Source organism: Podarcis filfolensis (assembly GCF_964270895.1).
Source record: "Podarcis filfolensis genome assembly, chromosome: 1".
Classification (NCBI taxonomy): domain Eukaryota; kingdom Metazoa; phylum Chordata; class Lepidosauria; order Squamata; family Lacertidae; genus Podarcis; species Podarcis filfolensis.
Window position 1 is genome coordinate 130126217 of NC_139604.1, and position 27751 is coordinate 130153967.

The 27751-nt window shown below is 48.5% G+C and overlaps 1 protein-coding gene across 2 annotated transcripts in view; it reads right to left on the reverse strand.

Annotated features, from left to right (window-relative positions):
• The window catches only part of LOC310762905 (solute carrier family 35 member F4), a 164408-nt gene that overhangs the window by 20460 nt on the left and 116197 nt on the right, over nt 1-27751 (reverse strand). The window contains exons 3-8 of one of the 2 annotated variants that reach the window (XM_083614596.1): nt 25016-25313; nt 24050-24269; nt 16589-16714; nt 13915-14107; nt 11093-11182; nt 8635-9130 (exon numbers count right to left, since the gene is read on the reverse strand). In XM_083614596.1, coding sequence (XP_083470722.1) covers nt 8889-9130; nt 11093-11182; nt 13915-14107; nt 16589-16714; nt 24050-24269; nt 25016-25313 — 1169 coding nt within the window. In that variant the 3' untranslated portion in view covers nt 8635-8888. Of the gene's footprint in view, nt 1-8634; nt 9131-11092; nt 11183-13914; nt 14108-16588; nt 16715-24049; nt 24270-25015; nt 25314-27751 lie in introns of those variants that run through there. The other variant, XM_083614595.1, reaches the window with a different exon arrangement.

A 27751-nucleotide genomic window follows, 5' to 3' on the forward strand; every position in this document is an offset into this window, starting at 1 on the left:
TGTAACATGGCTTCTTGCAGCGAGGGAACCGCCAGAAGACCCTCGGCACTGGACCTCAGTGTCCGGGCAGAACGATGGGGGTGGAGACGCTCCTTCAGGTATACTGGACCGAGGCCACAGGCTGTTGCCAGTCAGTGCAGACAATATTGAGCTGGATAGATAGCCTGTTCTGCTAGAAGGCAGCTTCCTCTGCAGATCCCTGCCTCCAACATCCCACAAGACTTGCTCTGCAGCTCATCCACCCACCCCACTCCCCACATAAGCGATTGTTAGACTAGGGCACCCCGCAAGCTGGGGAACAATCATTTTAGCGGCGCTGCTGCATAATGCAGTAATGAAATTCATGACTCCGAGCGACATTCCCCAGCGCAGGTTACTCACCCACACAAAAACACTCTTCATGCTCCACCAACTTAATGTCTGTACCGCAAAGCGTTTGCTCTGCAGTTGCGGGTGGTTTTCCTTACCATTTAGGCAGGGGGGGGGGAGAACAACAGGGGAAGGAGACGTTGAAGAGCTGGCAATAGGGAGGGAAAGTCATGTTCAGATACTGTTTTGCAATGGAATAGCATTGCAACCGAGACCCCTGAACCTCACAGTCAGTTTGCAGATAAATTACCAGGAACTTGGCATTTGTTTTACGCATTGTGCGCGAGTTACTAGACGTCCTTGCGCACTTGTTATGCCTTTTGCAAGGAAATAATCCCCCAACACACACTTGCAGAGTTGCTGCAAAGGAGGTATTCTGCCCCCCTCCCCCCAGCGAGTTGGGAAATTGCTGAATATTGACACTGACAATCCAGTTTGGTGCATCCTTAATTAGCATTAAGTCCTGCTGAGTTTGGTGGGGTTTACTTCCGTGTGTGCATAAGAACGCACACTCAGAAACCTGGGGCCAACAGGCAGTGTGTGCAGCCCTCAGGGTCTGCATGCATAAAACCTGTCTTTTAAATTCTGGAATCCTGCAATTCAGCTTTTGGGCAAGGAAGAGAAAAGGGGAGGGGGGAGATTTATTCCAACACGTTTCTCCCTTTCCCGGACAGCAGACTGGCCACCAGACTGCAGCATTTAAAGGTTGATGAATGCACAGCCTTGGCTACTGTGTCAATGTGAGGAGTTAGGAGCGCAGAACTGCAGACTTGGAAGGGGTCTCTAAGGGTCAACTAGTCCAACCCCTTGAAATGCAGTGATCAAAGCAGAACAATCCAGAGCCAGTGTGGTGTAGCGGTTAAGAGCAATAGACTCGTAATCTGGTGAACCGGGTTCGCTTCCCCGCTCCTCCACATGCTGCTGCTGGGTGACCTTGGGCCAGTCACACTTCTCTGAAGTCTCTCAGCCCCACTCACCTCACAGAGTGTTTGTTGTGGGGGAGGAAGGGAAAGGAGAATGTTAGCCGCTTTGAGACTCCTTAAAGGGAGTGAAAGGCGGGATATCAAATCCAAACTCTTCTTCTTCTTCTTCTTCTTCAATCCCTGTCAGATGGTCCCCCAACCTTTATTTCAAAGCAGTGTAAAACAACTTACTGTCACAGAAATAAGGTGGGTCCTAAAAATATGCCCAAGCAATTTTGCAGCCAGCCCTTGCTGATTTTGGGCGGCTGTGGGGAGGCAACCAGACACAGCGGTACCTTGGTTCTCAAACGCCTTGGTACTCAAACAACTTGGAACCCAAACACTGCCAACCCGGAAGTAAGTGTTCCGGTTTGTGAACTCTTTTCGGAAGCCGAACGTGCTCCGTTTTGAGTGTTGCGCTTCCGATTTGAGTGCCACACTTCCTTTTCGAGTGTTACGCCGAGGTCTGTCTGTTTTTGTTATTTATTTTGCATTTTTCTGGCTCTTTTTTTTGTTTTTGTGACTGTGTGGAACCCAGTTCAGCTACTGACTGATTGTGTGACTGTAGTACATGGTTTATTGCTTTCGTTTTACGGATCATTGGTCTCGTTAATTAGTAAAATTCATGTTAAATTGCTGTTTTAGGGATTGTTTTTAAAAGCCTGGAACGGATTAATCCATTTTGCATTATTTTCTATGGGAAAGCGAGCCTTGGTTTTGGAACAGACTTCCGGAATGGATTAAGTTTGAGAACCAAGGTACCACTGTATCTAGAAACTTGAGCTCGGGGAAGAGTTGGGTTCAAGTCCCCTTTTAGCTTTAAGAATTCAGAGTAGCCCTGAACCAGTCGCTGTTTCTGAGATCAGTCAACTTCACAGGACTGTTCAGGGGATAAAAAACGGGGTGCAGTGGGAATAATCCATTTCACCAGCAGTAGGTATCCCCATTGCTAGGATCGGGGCCAGGACTTATCTGTGTGTTGTTGTTTTTTAATTCAAGTTGGTGCCTCTGATGCCTGACTCAGTGTCATAAATGAGCCAGCTCCCAGTGAAGGTTTGCAACCAGCTGAAGAAAGCAGCCAGGAACAGAGTGGGTTAACTGCCAGGCAGGATGAGCATTGGCTAGTGCTAACTCCCCCGCCCCTTGGAATACCAATTGATAAGGGAATGGCTGAGAGCCAGCCGGAACCCAGCCAACGCTCTCAAGGAGTGCAAACTGGCACGAACAGAGAAGGAAGCAGTCTGTCAGAATGGGAAGAGATTGGAGCAGAGCCAATGCCTCTTAAGAGTAGGCTAAGGGGAGGGCTGTTGGACCGGAAACAAAGCAAGAGGCGCAAAGTGAGAAAGTTCAATACCTTCTGTTGAGGATATTTCACCCCTCCCATTGCAAGAATCTGCTGACAATGTTTCAGAAAGGAGGGGGCGGATTTTGCTCATCGCGTCTTCCGCTCCAGTCTGTGGGAGTCTGAGTGTTATCTGTATATAGATAAGGTGACTGCTCAAGCAGCTGTAACACTCATGCAGTCCAGCGTCTCCGATTAGTCTTTAGTTAGTTTATGCAGTAGCTGTAGAGAATAAAAGAAGTTATACTTCAGAGCTATCGTTCGTGTGGTTCATACTCTGCTGTGCTCCGCTGACTTTTGGAACTAAGTTTGGTGCTCACAGCTCTAAGTTGTGAGTCCACAGCACTTAGACCTGCTTCCTGCGTGGAAGGTCTCTGGGAGTGCTTTTCCAGCTCGCCTGGCCCAGTCGGGGCTGAAGAGGTTGAGCCCAGTCGTTGGCACTGGCTCAAAGGTGAAGCTGACATCTGTAACCGGAAGGAGTCTTCAGAAGGGTCATCATGACTGATGATGCCAGGAGGCTGTATTATGAGCCATCCGGAGTGATCTGTTGTTTTGACAATAAATCCTCCTTTTTAATTAACTACGCTTGCTGTGTGATCAAGTCGGGGACTGGACTGCTGACACCAAGAGAGAGTTTTATCCTGCCTTATACCGAGTGACACTGACAGGCCACCCAGTTCACCAACAGCAGCAGTTCATTAGAGTTTCAGACGAAGACCTCTCCCGGCCCTGCCTGGAGATGCTGGGGTTTGAACCCATGACATTCTTCAGATGCTCTAACACTGAGCTTTGGTCCTTCCCTGGATACTTTTGGTTTTATTATTTTTTGAAACATCCAAAGGAGAGCCATTTGACTTCGGAACATGGTCTCCAATATTCATTTAAATCAGTGCCGGATTTACGCATAAGATAAACAAGCTATGCTTAGGGCCCCACTCTCTTGCCCCCCCCCCAAAAAAAAATAAAGGAAAACAAAACTGGATGTACATTTCCAAAATATAAGATAAAAAAACAAATAAAATAAAACCTACATACAGCAACAGTGTTTTGTGTTGGGTCGGCTCCTCTGATGTAAGTAATGGGCCCCGCCTGCTAGCCTGCTCCCTCAAATATCACTGGTTTGCTCCTTTCTATATATAGGGTGCCTACATTCTGCATGGACTGATTGCATGGCCACATGTTCAAATGGCTTTAGATACCTATTAGGGACGCAGGTGGCACTGTGGGTTAAACCACAGAGCCTAGCACTTGCCGATCAGAAGGTTGGCGGTTCGTATCCTTGCGACGGGGTGAGCTCCCGTTGCTCGGTCCCTGCTCCTGTCAACCTAGCAGTTCGAAAGCACGTCAAAGTGCAAGTAGATAAATAGGTACCGCTCCAGCGAGAAGGTAAACGGCATTTCCGTGCGCTGCTCTGGTTTGCCAGAAGCGGCTTAGTCATGCTGGCCACATGACCCGGAAGCTGTATGCCGGCTCGCTCGGCCAATAAAGCGAGATGAGCGCCGCAACCCCAGAGTCGGTCACGACTGGACCTAAGGGTCAGGGGTCTCTTTACCTTTACCTAGGTCCATCAACTACCATATAGCATATATTCAACACAAAAAAACAGTGACAATTTGTTGTTGACAAAGGATAGCTGGACATATCAAGGGCCCCATTACCTTTAGTAGCTTAGGGCCTCATCAAACCTAAACCTGGCCCTGATTTCAATTCTGAGACCCTGTGGCAGCAAAGCACGGCAGTCAAGCCCCGTGTCACACCATGAAACTGATCAAATAACTCCGAGAAATATTGTGGTATAATGTGATAGTCCAGAGATTACAGCACATCGCTCTGTGTCCTAGATTTCATTAGGTCTTGCCTGTGAACTCAAGTACCATCGGCGGCATGTTTGCAGCAGAGATGAATTTGAGGAGCAATAAACTGTTGCAAATGAACTGCGATGAGAGGCCATCGCCGCTGTCACCGCTTCCTTCCAGAGCTTTTTGGAAATGCATTATTGTGTTTCTGGGAAGCTTCTCAAGCTGACAATATTCGCCACACGTTTTGTTTTCCCCGTCAGAGACAGAGAGAGGCTTGATTGCCCTTACGAGCCGAGGAATGCAATCTCACAGCCGCCTCATTTGTCAAATTGTATTTTTCTTTGCTCGGAGCGCCAAGGCAGTTTTCGCCCAGCAAAAAATTAAGTTAGCGGATTGCTTTGCTTCCGGATCATTGAAGCTCGTCTGCAAAAATAGGATATCTACGCCCTTGTTTTCATAGGTGGTGAGAGTAAGACTCTGTCTGGGTTAAGGACAGGGAAATCTGTCAGTTTCACTTTCTCATTTTTCTAGTCTTCGGTTCTCTACAATTCTGTATCAGTTCTTCACCAGCATTTTAGTGTGAATTTCTGATATTGTTGTTGTTTAGTCGTTTAGTCGTGCCTGACTCTTCGTAACCCCATGGACCAGAGCACGCCAGGCACTCCTGTCTTCCACTGCCTCACGCAGTTTGGTCAAACTCATGCTGGTAGCTTTGAGAACACTGTCCAGCCATCTCGTTCTCTGTCGTCCCCTTCTCCTTCTGCCCTCCATCTTTCCCAACATCAGGGTCTTTTCCAGGGAGTCTTCTCTTCTCATGAGGTGGCCAAAGTATTGGAGCCTCAGCTTCACGATCTGTCCTTCCAATGAGCACTCAGAGCTCATTTCCTTCAGAATGGATAGGTTTGATCTTCTTGCAGCCCATGGGACTCTCAAGAATCTCCTCCAGCACCATAATTCAAAAGCATCCATTCTTCGGTGATCAGCCTTCTTGATGGTCCAGCTCTCACTTGCATACATCACTACTGGGAAAACCATGGCTTTAACTATACGGACCTTTGTTGGCAAGGTGATGTCTCTGAATTTCTGATATACACATATCTGTATGTAATTTTGCCCAACACAATTAATTTATATTATTTTCACGAGTGTGTGCACTTCTACTCCAATAGATGCATTTTGTTTTATTTTTTAAATACACATTATTTGGATGGAGGACTGCTCTGCAAAATTTGAGAAAGTGCAGATTTCAAAAGATGGATGTGTTTCAGTTCATGTAGTGTTTTGGAATATGTGGCTTAGGTAGGTTCACCTTTATATGCAATCTGAATCAAATTTCTCCCCATCCCTAGCCTGGGTTGTTCTAGAAATGAATGGATCAGTCAGTTTCAAATCCTTATCAGTTCCACATGGGTTTATTCAAAGGTCTGTCCTGTCCTGTTCTGCATTAAAAAAAATCCATATGAAAATTCATATTTTTTAACCACAAAGCATGTATTTAATATATATATCTTATCCCAATGTACATAGGTCTTACCATATCTCATCCCAAAATGCTTATTGTTGTTCTGACACATTTTGGTACTTTTGTGATGCCAGAGGCTGAATTCAAATGGAGAAAAGTCTGAAATCACAATAATAATAATGTTCCAGTCTGTGTATTGCTCCAAGGGGTGTGAACCAGCTCAGTTCACTTAAAAATGAAGTCTCACCCCTAAATCCCCAGTGGAGTCTTGTTTAAAACCACTCAGCCTCTTGGGCTGGCCGATCAGAAGGTCGGCGGTTCGAATCCCCGCGACAGGGTGAGCTCCCGTTGCTCGGTCCTTGCTCCTGCCCACCTAGCAGTTCGAAAGCGCGCCCAAAAGTGCAAGTCGATAAATAGGTACCGCTCCGGCGGGAAAGTAAATGACATTTCTGTGTGCTGCTCTGGTTTCGGTGTTGTGTTGCGCCAGAAGCGGCTTAGTCATGCTGGCCACACGACCCGGATAAACTGTCTGCAGACAAACGCCGGCTCCCTTGGCCTGTAAAGCCAGATGAGTGCTGCAACACCAGAGTTGTCCACAACTGGACTTAACTGTCAGGGGTCCTTTACCTTTACCATTCTGGAAAATGCACGCTGGTGTGAAACTCAACTCACCAACAGAGATCTGAGATTGGTTTTTCCAACATTAAAGCACCTATAAAAGTGTGTCTGTGAAGTGGATTTGGGCTGTAGCAATGAGCACTCTAGGGACGTGGGTCGCGCTGTGGGTTAAACCACAGAGCCTAGGACTTGCCGATCAGAAGGTCGGTGGTTCGAATCCCTGCGATGGGGTGAGCTCCCGTTGCTCGGTCCCAGCTGCTGCCAATCTAGCAGTTCAAAAGCACCTAAAAGTGCAAGTAGATAAATAGGTACCGCTCCGATGGGAAGGTAAACGGCATTTCTGTGCGCTGCTCTGGTTCGCCAGAAGCGGCTTAGTCATGCTGGCCACATGACCCGGAAGCTGTACGCTGGCTCCCTCGGCCAATAAAGCGAGATGAGCGCCGCAACCCCCGAGTCGGCCACGACTGGACCTAATGGTCAGGGGTCCCTTTACCCTTTACCTTTAATGAACACTCTGCTGGTGCTGTTTCCCTGATCAGGATAAACTCTCCAAAGCTTTTATTAACCTTGTGGTGGTTATGGGCACTGTTATAGGGGCATTGTTATGCAGTGGTTTTGCTCCTTTCTCCAGAAAGTGGTGTTAGGGGATAAGTTTTCAGACCCCTGGGCTCTCATTTGCGGGGTGCCTCAGGGTTCTATCCTCTCCCCCATGCTTTTCAACATCTACATGCAGGCGCTGGGAGATCATCAGGGCGTTTGGGCTGGGTGTCCATCAATATGCGGATGATACCCAGCTCCACCTCTCTTTCAAATTGGAACCAGTGAAGGCGGTGAAGTTCCTGTGTGAGTGTCTGGAGGCGGTTGGAGGATGGATGGCGGCTAATGGATTGAAGTTGAATCCTGACGAGACAGAAGTACTGTTTCGGGGGGACAGGGGGAGGGCAGGTGTGGGGGACTCCCTGGTCCTGAATAGGACAACTGTGCCCCTGGAGGAGCAGGCGCACAGCCTGGGAGTCATTTTGGACTCCAAAGGCCTTCTGGTGGTTCCCTCCCTGCGAGAACTGAGGTTGCAGGGAACCAGGCAGAGGGCCTTCTCGGTGGTGGCACCCGTCCTGTGGAATGCCCTCCCATCAGATGTCAGGAAATAAACAACTATCTGACTTTTAGAAGACATCTGAAGGCAGCCCTGTTTAGGGAAGTTTTTAATGAATGATGTTTTATCGTGTTTTTAATATTCTGTTGGGATTTTGAAGATGCTCAAGCTCAGGACGCAAGGGAGAAACGTGCTAAGAGGAAGGCATGCTCGGCAAATCCACACCGTGATCAACTCCTGGCCAGAAACCAATGCACCCACTGTGGAAGGACGTTTAGATCCAGAATTGGCCTCCACAGTCACTTACGGACTCATTGTTAAACTCATTGTTTATGGAAGACAATCTTACTCGGCTAGGAGTGATCGCCAAAGAAGGAAAAAGAATATTTCGTTGGAAGCCGCCCAGAGTGGCTGGGGAGACCCAGCACAATGGGCAAGGTATAAATTTATATTCTTCTTCTTCTTCTTCTTCTTCTTCTTCTTCTTCTTCTTATTATTATTATTATTATTATTATATCACAATGCACCCTCCAGTAGCTCCCACAGTAGCACCCTCCAGTAGTTCCCGATCTACCCAATTGGTTCCCATTTGCACTCACTTGGCCTCTTCTACACTGAGCCAACCCCCTTCAGGGGAAAAAGCCCCAAAATTTCATTAAATGCCACGACTGGATTCCCTCCATCCCTTCCCTTCTGAACGGAGGAGAGCCCCCCTCTGACCGCAATCGCTGTAGGTGCCTTTTCCCATTGGCGAGCTGCTTTTTGTGGACCAGCCTCTTCTTCCGCTCTTTTAGATGTGGCAGCCATTTTGTGACCCACCACATCCCACCCCCCCATGGCAGCCATTTTGTGTCCCCCAACACTCCCATGGCAGCCATTTTGTGTCCCCCAACACTCCCACGGCAGCCATTTTGTAGCTGGTGCCCTCGGCGCTTTTCACAAATTCCAAACGCCGACCCCCCGCCAACCTCCAGAACCAAACACAGACATATATAGCTTTCTTTTATTTGCGTTTCTGTATAAAAAGGAATTTATTGTCCTTATTTGCACCTACTCCTGGATAAAGTGTACAAATGTAAACAGCTTAGGTATCTGATGTGTTTAGCGTTGAATTTACAATCCATTCCTGTTTAAAATAAAGCTGTCTCTTTTTAAAGCATACAAGTGGGCGAGGGGAGGGAATTAATAAATCATATTCACAGAATATACATTGGCGTGCACGCAACTTGAAGCCCAGCCGGCTCTAAGCCAGCGGTATAGACACAGTCCCGTTGACTCGACTTCTGCTTCGGAAGTGGACGCTCGAGTCTGTGACATCCTCAGGGTGGTCTTCGCCCTTCTTCTCTTTCAGGCTGTTGATGAATCGCAGCGTGATCTCGTCCCATTCCTCAGGAAGAAGCATAAGCAGGAACCCGAGGCAGATGATGGTGGTGGCCCCCAAACGGACCACGCTGAAGATCACCTCGCGTTTGAGAAGATCGACAGCTGGGGAGAAAAGGGGAACGAGGAGATTAGCTGTCAACTTTCAGATTTGAAAATAAGGGATCAGCAGCCTCGAAAATAAGGGATCAGCAGCCTCACCTGTCCCAGGGACAGTCTACGGGATATCTAACAATCCGGGATAGCAGTGGGAAGTAGCAGGAAACGGTGCTGGAATAAGGGGATTTCCCGCAAAAAAAGGGACAGCTATGGTCAGGGGAGCAGTCTCATCCTGAGGGCCTCATGCCATGGGTGGGCAGAGGGGAAAGTGGGTGGACTCTTGCGGCTTCTGTCTTTGCACAGCGAAAGACAGAGGTTCTTATATTATTATTATTTACATACATGTTCCACCTTTCCTACTCCTACCAGTGCTGGATTTACGTATAAGCTATAGCTTAAGGGGCCCCTCTCTTGGGGACCCCAAAAAAATTTAAAGGAAAAGAAACCTGGATATACATTTCCAAAATATAAGATAAAAAACAAATAAAATAAAACCTACATACAGCAACAGTATGGGAAGGCTTCTCTGATGTAAGTCATGGGCCCCGCCTGCTAGCCTGCTCCCTCAAATATCACTGGTTTGCTCATTTCTATATATAGGGTGCCTACATTCTGCATATGCAAATGGCTTTAGATACTTATTAGGTCCATAAATTACCATATAGCATATATTCAACACACAAAAAGCAGCGACAATGTGTTGTTGACAAAGGACAGCTGGACATATAAAGGGCCCCATTACCTTCAGTAGCTTAGAGCCTCATCAAACCTAACTCCAGCCCTGCTCCTACCCCATGTATTATTATTATTAGAATTTATGTATAATTTTTAATTAAATTTTCTGTTTTACAATTAAGAATATTGATTAAACAACCTTAAAAAACAAAATGACTTCCCTTCTTCTCTTTCCATGGTTCATTTTACATAGCATAAATTGCTGCACATTTTACATAAACTAAATCATTCAGTACATTCCACTATTACACCCATGGAAACTTATTTACAGTGTTGAATCTATCTGAATGCTGCCAGCATTTTCAAGTGTACACAATTTCCCCCCATACAGTCAATAAACATTTCCCAATCTTCTTTAAATGAATGTTGTTCTTGTTCTCTTATTCTATACGTTAGATCTGCAAACTGCGCATATTCCATCAGTTTAAATTGCCATTCTTCTTTGGATGGGACCTCACTCATTTTCCATTTTTGGGCAAACAATACACGGGCTGCCGTAGTGGCATACATAAATAATAATTTTTGACACCTGGGAATTTCCACCTGAATTATCCCCAACAAAAAGGACTCTGGGTTGTTGTTTTTTGGAAAGGTGCTTTTAAACATTTTTTTCAATTTATTAGGGGGTGTGGTTAGGAATTTTATGTCAATAAATAAGCAAGTAACCTGGGCCACACGCAGAGCCACTGCATTGATCAAAAGGCATTATTTATACCTGCATCTTAGACAGCATCTTAAAAAGCAGAGACATCACCTTGCCAACAAAGGTCTGTATAGTTAAAGCTATGGTTTTCCCAGTAGTGATGTATGGAAGTGAGAGCTGGACCATAAAGAAGGCTGATCGCCAAAGAATTGATGCTTTTGAATTCTGGTGCTGGAGGAGACTCTTGAGAGTCCCATGGACTGCAAGAAGATCAAACCTCTCCATTCTGAAGGAAATCAGCCCTGAGTGCTCATTGGAAGGACAGATCCTTAAGCTGAGACTCCAATACTTTGGCCACCTCATGAGAAGAGAAGACTCCCTGGAAAAGACCCTGATGTTGGGAAAGATGGAGGGCAGAAGGAGAAGGGGACGCCAGAGGACGAGATGGTGGGACAGTGTTCTCGAAGCTACTAGCATGAGTCTGACCAAACTGCAGGAGGCAGTGGGAAACAGGAGTGCCTGGTGTGCTCTGGTCCAGGGGGTCATGAAGAGTCGGACACGACTAAACAACAACAACAACAACAACATACCTGCATTGCCGGGAACACTGAGCAATGTCCCGATAGATATTAAGATTGGGTACGTAAGCACAACTCCAACGTTCACCAGGATGTTGAAAGCTGCGGAGGAAAAAAGCAAAGAGTGAGGTTGTGAAGAAAAAGAAGAAGAAAAAGAGATCTTCTGCACCACCAGGATCAGAACCGGCAAATAAATAAATATTTCTTCCAGAAAGCCTTGTCCTCCTAAGGTTCTAGATGACAAATCCCACTTGTTCAGGAAAGGACAACCAAAATGATGAATCGGATGGAGCGACTCCCCTATGAGGAAAGGTTATAGAGTTTGGGACTTTGAATTTTGGGAAAAGTTAAGAAAGACTGTGGAACTCCCTCCCACTGGAGACAGTGACGGCCGCCTCCTTGGATGCCGTGAAGAGAGGATTAAACAAATTCACGGAGGATACAAATGGATTACCTAGCACCTCGAGATTGGGTTGAGAATGTCAGCCATTTGAAAGTCTAAAAAGCTGGGAGTGGGGGTGTCAGGTTTGATAGTCTCTCCCACACAAGACGCAGCCTCTGACAGCTTTATTACTTCGGATTTATTCAGCAATTACAGGGCTCAGCAGTCTGAGCTTCATTCGCTCATTCGTCACCTTCGGAGTCAGTTGACGGATCTAGCTTCTTTTTCCGGTTGAAGCAAGATACTCTGCACCTTCCCCCCACCACCACCTTTTTCCTGTCATGCGCTTTTCTGCCAAACAACTCAATTTCCAACTTTTCGGAGAGACTGTTCCTACTATCCCTTTCCCCTCTTCTGTTGCATCCTCTTCTTTCCGCTCTGTGTTACTTTCAGAACTGCCAGGCTGCATTCCTGAGTGAGATAAGTTTATCTCGCTTTCACTGTGTGAAGGAATCAGGTACCTCTACTTACGAACCCCTCTGGTTACGTATCCTTCGGGATATGCTCACGGCAAACCCGGAACTACCGTATTTTTCACTCTATAAGACGCACCAGACCACAAGACACACCTAGTTTTTGGAGGAGGAAAACAAGAAAAAAAATATTATGAATCTCAGAAGCCAAAACAACAAGAGGGATCGCTGCGCAGCGAAAGCAGTGATCCCTCTTCCTGTTCTGGCTTCTGGGATAGCTGCGCAGCCTGCATTCGCTCCATAAGACGCACACACATTTCCCCTTACTTTTTAGGAGGGAAAAAGTGAGTCTTATAGAGGAAAAAATACGGTATTTTTCCGGGTTTCGCCCCGCGCACATGCGCAGAACAGGCACCTCCACTTGCGAAAACCTCGGGATCCGACCGGATCCGAAACCGGAGGTACCACTGTACACTCTGGCTCTTCCCCCTCCCCTCCAGATTTCTCTCTTGTCTGTCAGAAGGGGAACGTCTCTGACAGGTTGAGACCTTCTATATAAAAAGCAGATATTCTCTTGCTGAGCTGTGGCCTTTACCTAAAGTCCCACCGGGTTTTATAGGGCATATCCCCCAGCAAAATGAAATAAGGTTGCAGCCCTTCGTCGAACGGAGTGGGACTTGAAAGTTAGGCGCATGCCTCACTCTGCCTTAATGGGGCCTTCTGCACTCATAGCAGTTGCTCCACTATTGAGCTACAACCCTTTCCCAGCTCGTAGCTAATAAACATAAAAAATGTGTCACCTTCATCTTACCGCCCCTCCCTCTTGAAAGCCCTCAGGTAAGAACTATGCAACATGTAATCCATCAAGGAAATAAATATATTATTTTTTCTGCTTTTTTCTTCGTTTTAACGGATCTGTGGGTGGGCTGTCAGTTGTTTGTTTGTTGCTTTCACTTGCCTTTGGCAAGAAAAAAAGCAACCAATACATTTAGCAAATAATAATAATAATAATAATAATAATAATAATAATAATAATATAGAGCAGGGATAATAATAATAATATTTTTTATTTATACCCCGCCCTCCCCAGCCAAGGCCGGGCTCAGGGCGGCTAACAAGCAATAATAAAAACAAGTTGAATGAATACAACTTAAAAACAAGATTCAAATACAACATTAAAACACTGAGACATTAAATGCAGCCTCATCACAGGAGGAGAAAGGAAAAAAGAAAGAGGGGGAGGGGATCAAGTTGATTCCAAGCCAAAGGACAGATGGAACAACTCTGTCTTACAGGCCCTGCGGAAAGAAGTCAGATCCTGCAGGGCCCTGGTCTCATGAGACAGAGCGTTCCACCAGGCCGGGGCCAGTGTTGAAAAGGCCCTGCCCTGGTTGAGGCTAATCTAACTTCCTTAGGGCCCGGGACCACTAGGGTGTTGCTATTTATGGACCTTGAGGCTCTCCGTGGGGCAGACCAGGAGAGGCGGTCCCGTAGGTACGAGGGTCCTAGGCCGTGAAGGGCTTTAAAGGTCAAAAGCAGCACCTTAAACCTGACCCTGTACTCCACCGGGAGCCAGTGCAGCTGGAAAAGCACTGGGTGAATATGCTCCCATGGCAGAGACCCCGTGAGGAGCCTCGCTGCAGCATTCTGCACCCGCTGGAGTTTCTGGGACAGCTTCAAGGGCAGCCCCGCGTAGAGCGAATGGGATGGGAAACCTGTGACCAGCCAGATCTTGTTGGACCTCTCATTACCCCTGACAATTGGCACTGAGTCTGTTCCACTGTTGAACAGCCCTTCCCGTCAGAAAGTTCTTCCTGATGTTTAGTCAGAGTCTCCTTTCTCGTCATTCGAATCCGTTGGTTCGGATCCTGCCCTCCGGAGCAGGGAAAGCAAGCTCCCTCCACCTTCCAAGCAGCCACCTTGAGACGGTTGTGCAAATCGTAAACATTCAGGTAAAGAAATAAAATAAGGATAAATACCTAGCCAGAGGCCAGCTATTCCGCACAGGTAGCCCCAGGGAACAGCCGAGAAGGGAGACCAATACTCCACCTTGGTGAAATACAGGATGATCGGTGTAAAGGAAAGGAAGACCAAGTTGAAAAAGCCAAGCGTAGAAATGAAATGGGCCGCTTCTCCAAAGTTTGCGCTCCCAAGGAACATCTTGAACAGAACCTAAAGTGGGGGAAAGGGGGAAACAGGTCAGGCTGAGTGCAACCTCCTCAGTCCCTGGGGAACAGAGTAACTCAAGATATTTCAGTGCCCGAGACAGTGCAGCAAAGGGTTAGCCTCCCTCCCAAAGTCATGGCGCAACTTCCCCAAAGGTGGTCAAGTTATTTTGACACCTGAGGCACGGAATCCTGGGAGCAAGAAGACAACAATATTAAATTTAAGGGGGTTGGACTAGATGACCCTTGGAACCCATTTCCAACCCAACAATTCTACGACTGTCTACCCATTGAAATAGCAATTTGTTGTCCTTTTGGGACACGCAAAAGCTCCGACCTGAAGTGGCCACCTCACTTTGCTCAATAAGGGCAGGGCTGGCGAGGGGCGTGGCCTGTGAGGAGGGGGTGTGGCCAGTGTGGAGGGGCGTGGTCTGGATGGAGGGGCGTGGCCTGTGTGGGCATGACCTGGGAGAGTCCAGGGGGGAAACCAGCCAGCTCTTGGGTGCTGCTTTGAGTTCATAGGCTGGAAGTTTGTCGTGCCCATTGCAGAAGATAGCAGAGAGCTCTTGAAGTGGGGAGGCATGGTCAGGGACTGGCTGGGCAGTGAGGAGTGGGCACTGGGAGAAGAGGGGTTGGAAACTGACATGGAAGGAGGGATCAGTGAACTGGGAGAAACAGCTGAGAGACGAGAGGGAGAGGCAGGAGGAACTGCAGGACTGAAGAGTGAAGAATGGGTGCCGGAGGAGGGAAGGAGAGGTCAGTCTGGGGTAGAGTCAAGGCCTTCCACAGCTCCTCCTCCTCTCCCCATTGTCTCCCAGGACCAGGAGAGGACTGAAGAGAGAGGAGCAGAAGCAGGGTGCATGCAGCTCTGTGGCAGCAACTGCCTTGTCAGGCGCGCACCTAGGAGAAGCTGAGAGACTTAGGTAAAAGGTAAAGGACGCAGGTGGCACTGTGGGTTAAACCACAGAGCCTAGGACTTGCCGATCAGAAGGTCGGCGGTTCGAATCCCCGCGACGGGGTGAGCTCCCGTTGCTCGGTCCCTGCTCCTGCCAACCTAGCAGTTTGAAAGCATGTAAAAGTGCAAGTAGATAAATAGGTACCGCTCCAGTGGAAAGGTAAACGGTGTTTCTGTGCGCTGCTCTGGTTCGCCAGAAGCGGCTTAGTCATGCTGGTCACATGACCTGGAAGCTGTACGCCGGCTCCCTCAGCCAATAAAGCGAGATGAGCGTGCAACCCCAGAGTCAGCCACGACTGGACTTAATGGTCAGGGGCCCCTTTACCTTTACCTATAAAAGGACTCCTGGATGTTTGAGTCCAGTGAAAGGCAACTATGGGGTTGTGGCGCTCATCTCGCTTTCAGGCCAAGGAAGCCGGGGTTTGTCCACAGACAGCTTTCCGGGTCATGTGGCCAGCAGGACTAAACCGCTTCTGGCGCAACGGGACACCGTGATGGAAACCAGAGTGCACGGAAACACCATTTACCTTCCCCCCACAGTGGTACCTATTTATCTACTCGCACTGGTGTGCCTTTGAACTGCTAGGTTGGCAGCAGCTGGGACAGAGCAATGGGAGCTCATTCCATCACGGTGATTCGAACCGCTGACCTTCTGATTGGCAAGCCCAAGAGGCCCAGTGGTTTAGACTACAGTGGTACCTCGGAAGACGAATGCCTCGCAAGACGAAAAACGCGCAAGACGAAAGAGTTTTCCGTTTTTTGAGTCGTTCCGCAAGACAAATTTCCCTATGGGCTTGCTTCGCAAGACGAAACGTCTTGCGAGTTCTTGCGAGTTTGTTTCCTTTTTCTTAAAGCCACTAAGCCGTTAATAGCCACTAAGCCGCTAAGCCGCTAATAGCCGTGCTTCGCAAGACGAAAAAACCACAAGACGAAGAGACTCGCGGAACGGATTAATTTCATCTTGCGAGGCACCACTGTACAGCGCCACCCAGTAGGACTGGCGGACAAGCCTTCTCCTAGCTTTGTAAGGGTACTTTTGACAAGAGTTGATTCCTCACTCCAGACATTTCTTGACTGTTAGCGCCGTGGAAAGAATCCCTCGTGTCCTTCTAAGGCTGGGCTTCCCAAAAAAGAGGGGCGTCGTGGGCGAGACCTTCCTCCTCTCACCCGAGGGGTCCTCCTTCGACATTTCAACATGCTCTCCCACTCATGCACAGCGAGCGTCGATAAAAACACCGGCGCGGAAAATGAGGGACTCACAGATGCTAATCTCACCGCGGCGGAATAATAGAGTTTTCATTAAGACTCGATAAAGGGAAGCCAAGCTGATTCCTTGGTGGGCCACAAAAGTAATTATCTCCGTCGTAACTTTCCCCTGACGCACCTGGCGCAGAATGTAAATCAGGGGAGGGAAGAGAGGGAAGGAAGGGGCCTTCACAGCATGGAGAGCTTGCTTTGCTCTTGCGCAGGTCAAATTTTGCTCCTCTCCTCCTTCAAAGCATTAAGATAACAAGGAAGTGTGCAAGGACTTACCTTATACAGCGCCGACATGGATGCAGACCCAACGGCATACGCGACCCCGATAATCGAATCGCCCTGAAAACCGTCTGCGTACGCCATCATGACGATTCCAGTGATGGCCATGATTGCAGCAACTATCTGCGTAATCCACAAAGAAAGAAATTTAGAGCAATCGCGTCACTCGGAAAGAGATGCCGTGAGGTTTGTCGGTTGGTTTGTTCATTCAATTTGCATACCGGCCTTCATCCGTAGATCTTAGGGCAGTGCACAATGTAAAAAACACAAAATACTAAATAAAAAATAAAAAATATAAAAAATGAAAAATGAACACAGCAATAACCTCCCCCCCCTTAAAAAAACCCCACATTTAAAAGGGCATATAATGTTAATTAGCCAAACGCCTGGTGGAACGTTTTCACCTGGCACCTAAAAATATATAATGAGGGCCCCAGGCAAGCCGCCCGGGGGAGAGCATTCTCAAAATGGGGAGCCACCACAGAAAAGGCCTGTTCTTGTGTTGCCACCCCCTGGGCCACATGAAGAAGGGCCTCAGAAGATGATTTTAGGGTCCGGGTAGGTTCCTATGGTGAGAGGCGGTCCTTGAGGTATTTCTCTCTCTCTCTCTCTCTCTCTCTCTCATATTTTCCCTCTGAATAGAGGGTTCTGAGTGGGGACAGACCACCATAATGGAAGCACAGGCCACTGGTTCCCAAACTTTTTTGGGACACTGCTTCTGCCCCTGTTCCCTGTTCCCTGTTCTTATTCAGAATAGTGCTTTGCAGGACTCCCTAAGGAAGGTAATGGCTAAATAAAATTCAGAACAGTAACAATTAATTGCACGTTTACTCAAAATCCAGTCGAAACTATTCACCTTAATTCATTCAGCGAAATGGATGAACTTCGTCCTGCGATACCAGCTTTGCAAAGTCTAATAGTCATATTTATATCGCTTAGCGTTCCCCACCCCGGTAACCCCACTGCCCACTTTGGGACCACCACCCGGTGTAGACTATGGGGACAACAAGGGGGTTGTCTTGGTAACAGTATATCTGAAGGAGCGTCTCCACCCCCATCATTCATCCCAGACACTGAGGTCCAGCGCCGAGGGCCTTCTGGCGGTTCCCTCGCTGCGAGAAGCCAAATTACAGGGAACCAGGCAGAGGGCCTTCTCGGTGGTGGCACCCGCCCTGTGGAACGCCCTCCCATCAGATGTCAAAGAGAACAACAACTACCAGATTTTAGAAGACATCTGAAGGCAGCCCTGTTTAGGGAAGCTTTTAATGTTTGATGCATTACTGTATTTTAGTGTTTTGTTGGAAGCCGCCCAGAGTGGCTGGGGAAGCCCAGCCAGATGGGCAGGGTATAAATAACAAATTATTTTTATTTTTATTTTTATTTTTATTTTTATTTTTATTTTTATTTTTATTTTTACAGCACATCCCCTCTTTTCATAAAATTCGGTGAAGGGACTTTTTCAGGAAGAACTCTCTGACAGTAAGAGGTGTTCGACAGCAGAGGTTAAATGGCCATCTGTCATGGATGCTTTAGCTGAGATTCCTGCCTTGCGGGGCTGGACTAGATAACTCTTTGGTGTAGCTTTCCAACCCTACAATTCTTTGATTTTTGATTTTTAAGGATATTTTAGATTTAAAAGCAATTTGGGCAAATCTGCTCCCAAACCAGATTTGTTTCTGTTATCGGTCTTTTGCAATGGATGAAGGAATGACGGTTTTGGGGCTAACAGGGCGAGAGGAGTACTCATCAAGGACTTTGTAAGGTACACAGTGTGAATGGGGAACCTTATGTTGCTGGTGTGTGTTTCTTGACGGTGCAGGCAGCCTCTGAGATCTTGCTACATCTTTGTCACTTGCCTGTTTATGATAGCCCACTGTCATTTGGGTGAGAAACCAAAGGATTCCATCAGTGGTGTCTCCGAAAAATGTTACACATCACTTGGGAAGACAGGCGAACTAATGCCAGTGTACTGGAAGAAGCAAAGATCACCAGTGTCGAAGCAATGATTCTTCAACATCAACTTCATTGGACTGGTCATGTTGTGCGGATGCCTGATGATCGTCTTCCAAAGCAACTACTCTATTTGCAACGAGAGCCAGTGTGGTGTAGTGGTTAAGAGCGGTAGTCTCGTAATCTGGGGAACCGGGTTCGCGTCTCCGCTCCTCCACATGTAGCTGCTGGGTGACCTTGGGCTAGTCACACTTCTTTGAAGTCTCTCAGCCCCACTCACCTCACAGAGTGTTTGTTGTGGGGGAGGAAGGGAAAGGAGAATGTTAGCCGCTTTGAGACTCCTTAAAGGGAGTGAAAGGCGGGATATCAAATCCAAACTCTTCTTCTTCTTCTTCTTCTTCTTAAAAATGGAAAGCATAATGTTGGTGGTCAGCAAAAGAGGCTCAAAGACTCTCTCAAGGCAAATCCTTAAAAAAATGTTGCATAAACACCGACAACTGGGAAACACTGGCCTGCGAGCTCTCCAGTTGTAGAACAGCCTTTACCAAAGGTGTCATGGGCTTTGAAGATGCTCAACCTCAGGACAAAAGGGAGAAACATGCTAAGAGGAAGGCATGCTTGGCAAACCCTCACCGTGATCAACTCCCGCCCGGGAACCAATGTCCCCACTGTGGAAGGGCGTGTGCAGTGGCGTAGCGTGGGTTGTCAGCACCTGGGGCAATCAAGTAATTTGCGCCCCCTAACCTGTGGATTTTAGTAGGGGCAGAGAGCGGCGAGTGCGAGCGTGCCCCCCCCAGATGTTGCGCCCGGTGCGGCCGGCCCCCCCGCACCCCCCACGCTACGCCACTGGGTGTGTGGATCCAGAATTGGCCTCCACAGTCCCTTATGGACTCATTCTTAAAGCCGTGTTTATGGAAGACAATCTTACTCAGCTATGAGGGATCACCAAAGAAGAAGAAGAGGAAGAGGAAGAGGAAGAGGAAGAGGAAGAGGAAGAGGAAGAGGAGGAGGAGGAGGAGGAGGAGGCAGCATGAGCCAACTTGGGCTACACTCTGAGAAGGAGACTGCTTCTTGAGGAAGAGCCTTGGAGCCATGAGAACCCAAGAAGAGCCTTCCTGGTGGACCAGCCCATGGTCTATCTAATCCAGCATCCTTTTCTTACAGTGGCCAACCAGGTCCCCGTAGGAAGCCTGCAGGCAGGACCCGAGTGCGAGAGCCCTCTCCCATCCTGTGGTTTGCACCAACTGATGTTCAGCCGCATTACTGCCTCCAAGCAGAGCAGAAGCAACCACGATAGCTTTAGCCTCCGTGAATTTTTCTAATCTTCTTCGAAAGCATTTTACCACAAATTCATTCTGCAAACACCCACATTTCTGCTAAGCAGTTTCCCTTACTATAATGCCCTTTTGTGCAGGCGTCTCCCCACTTGAGCTCGTGCATAACGCGTGACACCGCAAAATAATCGAATAAATTGATTTAAAACTGCAGAAAGCTGCGTAAAGGGCTAGAATGGCCCAGAAAGAGCAGGGAAACTGCAAGAATTGTGCGAAAAGTGTGGGGAAACAGCTAGCCATTGCAGGGGCCTTTGCAACTGCAATTCCAGGAGCCTGGTGCACCGACCTTTGAGACCCGGGGAGAGTTGGAGTTTGAGAAAGGAGGTTTGGAGGGAGTGATTGTGGTGGAGTTCAGTGGATTTTTAAAAGAGTTTTTCATGGGTTTCCAGAGGTTTAGAGGCTGTTTACAGGCTTTTTAGGTGGTGTTCCCCACCATATATGATTTCACATATACGCATGGTTCCCAGGAACATAACCCCTGGGTTTGTGGGGAGACGATTACAAAAAAAATGCATTTTTGTATACAGTGGTAAAGGTAAAGGTAAAGGGACCCCTGACCATTAGGTCCAGTCGTGACCAGCTCTGGGGTTGCAGCGCTCATCTCACTTTACTGGCCGAGGGAGCCAGCGTACAGCTTCCGGGTCATGTGGCCAGCATGACTAAGCCGCTTCTGGCGAACCAGAGCAGCGCATGGAAACACCGTTTACCTTCCCGCCAGAGTGGTACCTATTTATCTACTTGCACTTTGATGTGCTTTCAAACTGCTAGGTTGGCAGGAGCAGGGACCGAGCAACGGGAGCTCACCCCGTTGCGGGGATTCGAACCACCTCGGGATAAGAACTTAATTCGTTCTGGAGGTCTGTTCTTAACCTGAAACTGTCGTTAACCTGAAGCACCACTTTAGCTAATGGGGCCTCCCGCTGCCGCACCGCCATCGTGCAATTTCTGTTCTTATCCTGAAGCAAAGTTCATAACCTGAGGTACTATTTCTGGGTTAGCAGAGTCTGTAACCTGAAACGTCTGTAACCCGAGGTACCACTGTACATTCCTTGGCTGCAGAAATGCACCTCAAAATTCAGAGAAGTGCAGATATTAAAACACAAACGGAACCAAATTTCTCCCTCCACACTCTCCACTCCAGCATCCTAGATGCCTTTGGAAAGCCCACAAGCTGATCTTGAGTGCAACAGCCCCTCTCTCCTTGCAGTTCCCAGCAAAGATGTACGAGGCCCTCCCAGCTCCTTCATTCTGCATCTTCCAGAAGGCATCCTCCTCCATCGGCTCATCCCACCGGTTTGCTTATCTGCCTCATCTAGTTTATATGTGTGTTCATTAAGGGGCAGAGTAAATTGGACAGAGAGAACCATGGAATAAACACTGGAGCAGGAAGCTCAAATCGGTTTAATCAACGGATTTACCCACGAAAGCTTTCGTTCAGTTAATTTGCCGTCAGGAGGACAATTTTAACTGGCGAGGGCAAACATTAATTGATGGTGCCGCGAGTTGAAAAGATGCACGGGTTATTTTGGGAGAGCATTTGGGGCTTTGTTGTGCTACAGAAATAGAAATCAGGAACGGGGGCATTAAAGAAAGCCTTTCCTTTTAATACTGATGGGTAGCATTTGCTTCTTAAACAATCCCTTTGGGCACACGTCTTTCAATCTTTCCGAAAGGGTGCCTTCTCAGTGGTGGCGCCCGCCCTGTGGAATGCCCTCCCATCAGATGTCAAGGAAATAAACAACTATCTGACTTTTTGAAGACATCTGAAGGCAGCCCTCTTAAGGAAAGTTTTTAATGTATGATGTTTTATCGTTTTTTTTAAAAAAAATTATTACCATTAATTCTGTTGGGAGCCACTCAGAGTGGCTGGGGAAACCCGGCCAGATGATATTATTATTATTATTATTATTATTATTATTATTATTATTATTATTATTAAATGTGCATAATAAGACATCTGAAGGCAGCCCTGTTTAGGGAAGTTTTTAATATTTAATGCTGTATTGTTTTTAACACTTGATCGGAAGATGCCCAGAGTGGCTGGGGAAACTCAGCCAGATGGGCAGGGTATAAATAATAAATTATTATTATTATTATTATTATTATTATTATTATTATTATTCCACTATCATTAATTCTAAGGGAAATATTTCCCACCATATCCTTATTGGCATCGGTGATACTAGATACAAGGCAGGTGAATGATTAGCTGTATTTCTTCATTTTGCACAATGGCCCTGATCCATACACTCTCAAGAATACCAACACCCACCCCGGTCTTTACAGAGAAGCAAAAGGGACCCAGTTCTTGGGAGGTCAGGTGAGTGCCTCTGCGCCCCCCACCCCCAATAAGGGTGAAATTGTACTAGCAACGTCTACAATCCAACATTTACCAGTCATTCTTCCAGTTAGTTTTCCTTAAAAATGTGTTCCTGAGGAGCTAAAGAAAGATACAACCCCGGTTGTATGCAAATAAGTTTGCATTACAGTGGAACCTTGGTTCTCAAACGTAATCCATTCTGGACGTCCGTTCAACTCCTGAAACTGTTCAAAAACCGAGGCGCAGCTTCCGATTGGCCAAAGGAGCTTCCTACACTCGGACGTTCGGCTTCCGAAAAACGTTCCAAAACCGGAACACTTACTTCCGGGTTTTTGGCGTTCGGGAGCCGATTTGTTTGACAACTAAGCCGTTCGAGAACCAAGGTACCACTATATATACCGTATTTTTCGCACCATAGGACGCTCCGTCCCATAGGACGCAGCTAGTTTTTGGGGGGGGAAATAAAGGAAAAATTTTTTCCCTTTATTTCCCCCCAAAAAGCAGGTCAGGGAAACCGAACCAGGTGGAGGAACAGCGGGATGGTGGCGCTGCGCCTCCCTGCTGTCCCCCGAGCTTGTGGGGCTGGCTGATGTCTGCCTGGCGCGCGGGGCGCTCTGCTTCAGCGGGCCCCACCCGCCAGGCAGCAGGCTGCTATCCGCAGCGTGGGGAGCCCTGCGGGGAACTCCTGCAGGGCTCCCCACGCTGCGGGTGTCTGCCCAGCATGAGGGGCGCTCTGATTCAGGGCGCCTTGCCCGCCGAGCGGCAGGCTGCTATCCGCAGCTTGGGGAGCCTTGCGGGGAACTCCTGCAGGGCTCCCCACGCTGCAGATGTCTGCCTGGCGCGAGGGGCGCTCTGCTTCAGGGCGCCCCACCCGCCGGGCGGCAGGCTGCTATCCGCAGCGTGGGGAGCCCTGTGGGGAACTCCTGCAAGGCTCCCCACGCTGCGGATGTGTTCCCGAAGCGCCGGGCGCTCTGCTTTCAGGGTGCCCAACGCTCCGGGAAGCAGGCTGCTATCCGCAGCCTAGACAGCCCTGCGGGACCTCCCGCAGGGCTGCCTAGGCTGCGGATATGTTCCCGAAGCGCCGGGCGCTCTGCTTTCAGGGCGCCCAACGCTCCGGGAAGCAGGCTACCATCCGCAGCCTAGACACGGCTAGCGGAGCGCTGCGCTAATCCCGAAGTTTGGGGCGTGCGGAGCTCAGCGCGCCCCAAGCTTCTGGGTGCCGGCAAGGTCTCCGCTAGACGGCTAGCGGAGACCTTGCCGGCACCCAGAAGCTTGGGGCGCGCTGAGCTCCGCACGCCCCAAGCTTCGGGATTAATGCAGCACTCCGCTAGCCGTGGGAGAGCTGGGTCTCCCATGGCTAGCGGATAGCTTCCTGAAGCCTGGAGAGCGAGAGGGGTCGGTGCGCACCGACCCCTCTCGCTCTCCAGGCTTCAGTGAAAGCCTGCATTCGCTCCATAGGACGCACACACATTTTCCCTTGCTTTTTAGGAGGGAAAAAGTGCGTCCTATGGTGCGAAAAATACGGTATATACATACATATATATATATATATTAGTGGATTAGTTTTCCCATTGTTGTATCTCAGTTTCCTCACCAGAGGGCAACATTTATGAGATGTTCCTTGTGGAAGAATCACAAGGAAAAGCAACCTGATGGTGAGATTTCTCCATAAAAATGACTCCCATGAATGCAACCCAAGGTTTTCAGCATCGCCTGAGGGCTGTTAACCGAAACCATTTCTACCAAAGTTGATGCCCCTTTCTGGTTATATTCACTGCAAAGCCAACATGGTGCATGGCCTACCCACAATGGGGAGCGAGAACGAGAATGAGAGGGAATGGCGGAGGTCATTACCCTTACACCCATGAACCTGTCCTTCAGTACAATCCACGAGAGGAGGAAGACAAAGGCTTTGTTGCAGCAGAATAGGGCCGAGACGTCCGTGGCTGTCAGCTTCTTTAAAGCCAGCAAGTAAAGGTAGTTAGTCAAAGTCCAGAGAATAGAAAAGGGAGCTGTCCTTTTAAGAAAGAGTTTCAGCGTCAGACCATCCTCGCCAAAGATCCGACTGCATTCCCTGCACACACAAGGGAAAGAAAACAGGAGTCTTAAAATCCAGGGTGTGGACAAACACAAGAAATAAATGTCAAAGTGGGACCTGAGTCCAGCATCTTCCCAGCTTTGCGTTTGCTTGATAGATGGGCCTTTGATCAATTCTACCCAGGAAGACTCCTTGCCATCGTAATGGAACCAGCATGGCATAGTGGTTTATAGTGCTGGATTAGGACTTGGAAGGCCAGGGTTCGAATCCCCACTCGGTCATGAAACTTTCACTGAATGTGACCTTGGGCCAGCCAGTGCCTCAATAAATAATAATAATTTTTATTTATACCCCGCCCATCTGGCTGGGTTGCCCCAGCCACTCTGGGCTGCTCCCAACAGAATATTTAAAAACACAATAAAACATCAAACATTAAAAACTTCCCTAAACAGATGTCTTCTACAAGCCAGATAGTTGTTTATTTCCTTGACACCTGATGGGAGGGCGTTCCACAGGGCGGGTGCCACCACCAAGAAGGCCCTCTGCCTGGTTCCCTGTAACCTCACTTCTCACAGCGAGGGAACCACCAGAAGGCCATCGGAGCTGGACCTCCATGTCCAGGCAGAACAATGGGGGTGGAGACGCTCCTTCAGGTATACTGAGCCCAATCTACCTCACAGGGTCATTGTGGGGATTAAATGAGGAGGGGGAGAACCATGTCAGTCACCTTGGGCTCCCTGGAGAAAATGGTGGGATAGGAATGAAATAAATGATAGGCCTACCTGATTTTTTTGATTGGAGATTGCTTTTCCTGTGCCGTTGCAAGATGCCCAGAGTAATACACTGGGAAAAACATAATGTTCCAGTTTGTGGAAAACCAAGTCATGAAAAACGGGTAATCAAAGTTCTTGTATGTGATTTTCACAATCTGCGTTGTTCCGACCCAGGAGGAGGAGACGGAGAGGATGATCAGAAATCCCCAGACAATCTTGAGGAACGTGGACGTACAGGACTCGCACCGCGTCTGCACGTGGCTCTCCTGGCTGCCATTCTCCCCGTGGCCCTGGGTCCCGTCTTCCCCTGCAAAAAGAGGCAGCAGTGACTGTTAAAGGGGGATCGAGACCACCTCCCATATCTGAAAGGAGGAACCCCAGGCCACACAGCTGGTATTGAAAAGAGGGCATGGAATCAGATGCATTTGTCGATTGAAAGCGAGCAGCAGCAGGCCAGAGAATTCTGGGAATTTGGTTCACACTAGTAACCTGGGTCATGCACAAAGCAAAACCATGGTTGTTTAGCCCAAACGCTGTTTGTTTGGACATCTGAACCCAGCCCAGTAGATGAACGATTGTGTGTTTTCCGGCAACAAACCATGACCTGGAGCGATGGTTTGCTGGTAGCCTGCAGACCGGGGATCACTTTAGCGATGGTTTGCTGTTACGTCTGAGCCCGACAGCCTTGCGATGGAGGCACAAGGCAAAAGCAACCCAAGCTGCAGGCTTCTTTGTGAGATGACTTGAGGTTTGCTGAACAAACCATGGTTTAGCATTATGTGTGACTGCCCCCAATGCCTGAAGCCTCTAGAGAAGGCTTTTTGTGCTATGCCTGGGCCCAGAATGGTTCCTGGGTGGGGCAAACACTCACTGTATGTTTTTCATACGTCTCTGCCTGCAGCAGCCGTTTCCCCCTCTGCTGCTTTGCTTGTACGTAGTGCTGATTCCAGGGTGGTGGTTTTTTGGAGGGGGGTGTCGGGTGCAGTCAAAATGGCCTCAATGGACCCCTCCCTCCCTACCAAACCCATCTCCCTTGTCCCGGTCACCATTTCCTCACCTTCTCCCTCTGAACCCAATTCACAGCATGTTATGTACTGAGTTGAATAGGATCCAAAATGCAGCAGTCTGATTGGTCCTAGAACAATAGGATCCAAAATGCAGCAGTCTGATTGGTCCTAGAACAATAGGATCCAAAATGCAGCAGTCTGATTGGTCCTAGAACAATAGGATTCAGAATGCAGCAGTCTGATTGGTCCTAGAACAATGCAGCAGTATGATTGGTCTGCAGGAGCCACCCAATCCAGCTCCAGATGGAAGTGAATCCACGACCTGATTGGCCTACAGAAGAATTCCGGAATTAGCCAATCACGTGCAGCCCATTGTGTAAATAATGTATATAAAGCAGACACTTTGGGGAAACATTCATTCCTCCTCACGACTATGAGCTGAATAAGGAGCATGAAATCCACTCTTGACTCTGAGTATATTTCACAGCACCACCCCAAAGGAGACCTCAAGGCAAGGAGACAAGGCAGTTTTCCCCCAGGCTCCTTCCCCCAGAAGCCTCCAAGTGGTTGACAAAGAGCAATCTGAAATGGAATGTGGCCCCCCAGGTCTGTCTGCCTGGCCCCCCGAACCTTCCCTAGGCAACACCCCTCTTCGGCCACACCCCTTACCCACCCTGTGTTTTCCCTTTGACTGGCATATGTCAGTGAACTCTGATGGTGATGCGTCCTACTTGTTTGGATGGAGGATAGAGAAGGTTCTGAGTGAGTCCGCACAAAAACTATCCTACTGTACAAAAGCAAAATTCGCATTGGTTGCTCTGCCCACTTTCCCCCTGGCCCCACCCACTGCTAGCATGTGACCACTGGCCACCCGGTCGGACATATTGCTTTGCTTCAATCAGTGTGTGCCCCATAACTTCCTGCCGAAATATTGCAACTTTTAACAACAACAACAACAACAACAATTTATACCCCACCCATCTGATATGGTGAGAGTCAGAACTTACAGGGTTAAGAAGTTCTGAGTGACGTCTCACATTCTTTGAGGCGTGGCAAAAGAACACTGACAGAAGTGGGAGTGTTCTGTATCTCTGAGAGAGAGAGAGAGAGACACACACAGTGTGCGCTCAGCTCCGGTTTGGAACGTACCGGGAAAATGAGTTGCGTGTCACCGGGATTTACGATCTGTTGATTTGTACGAGATTAAAGCTCTTTGTAAGATAAGAAAGACACCGAGCGTCTGACTGATTTACTGCACACAAGGCTCTGCTTCTGTCGCTGTGCTAAGCTCTGCTAACTGCAGCTGGAGGCCCGGAGCAGCAGAGACACGCAGGGAAGCGTGTGGGCTCCAAGGAGGGCAAGCGAAGCTGCCAATCAATTTCTCCAAAGCTTATGGGAGTCAGCTGACGCTGTGAAGCAAGCCAAGTCCGTGCCGGTGTGTGCGTGCTGCAATCTCCTGCCAGGAAGAGACGCTGAGAAAAGCTGAAGCCAGCTGGAGCTGGGAGCTGTGCCTAGATCGTGAGGCAAGGAGCTCGCTGGAGGAGCTGTGCTGTACCGGGTGCATGAGAAGCTACTACTGTTCGTAAGTAAGCTGGGCCCCGGGGGAGAAGATGGCAGAGAGCCATGAACCGTGTGCAGTCCCTTTTGAAGAGGTGGACGAGAAGGAGCCCTGGGTCGTGTGGCAGGCACTGAAGGTTGCAGTGGGAACCACACCAGAGGGGGCCAGATGCTGCACAGA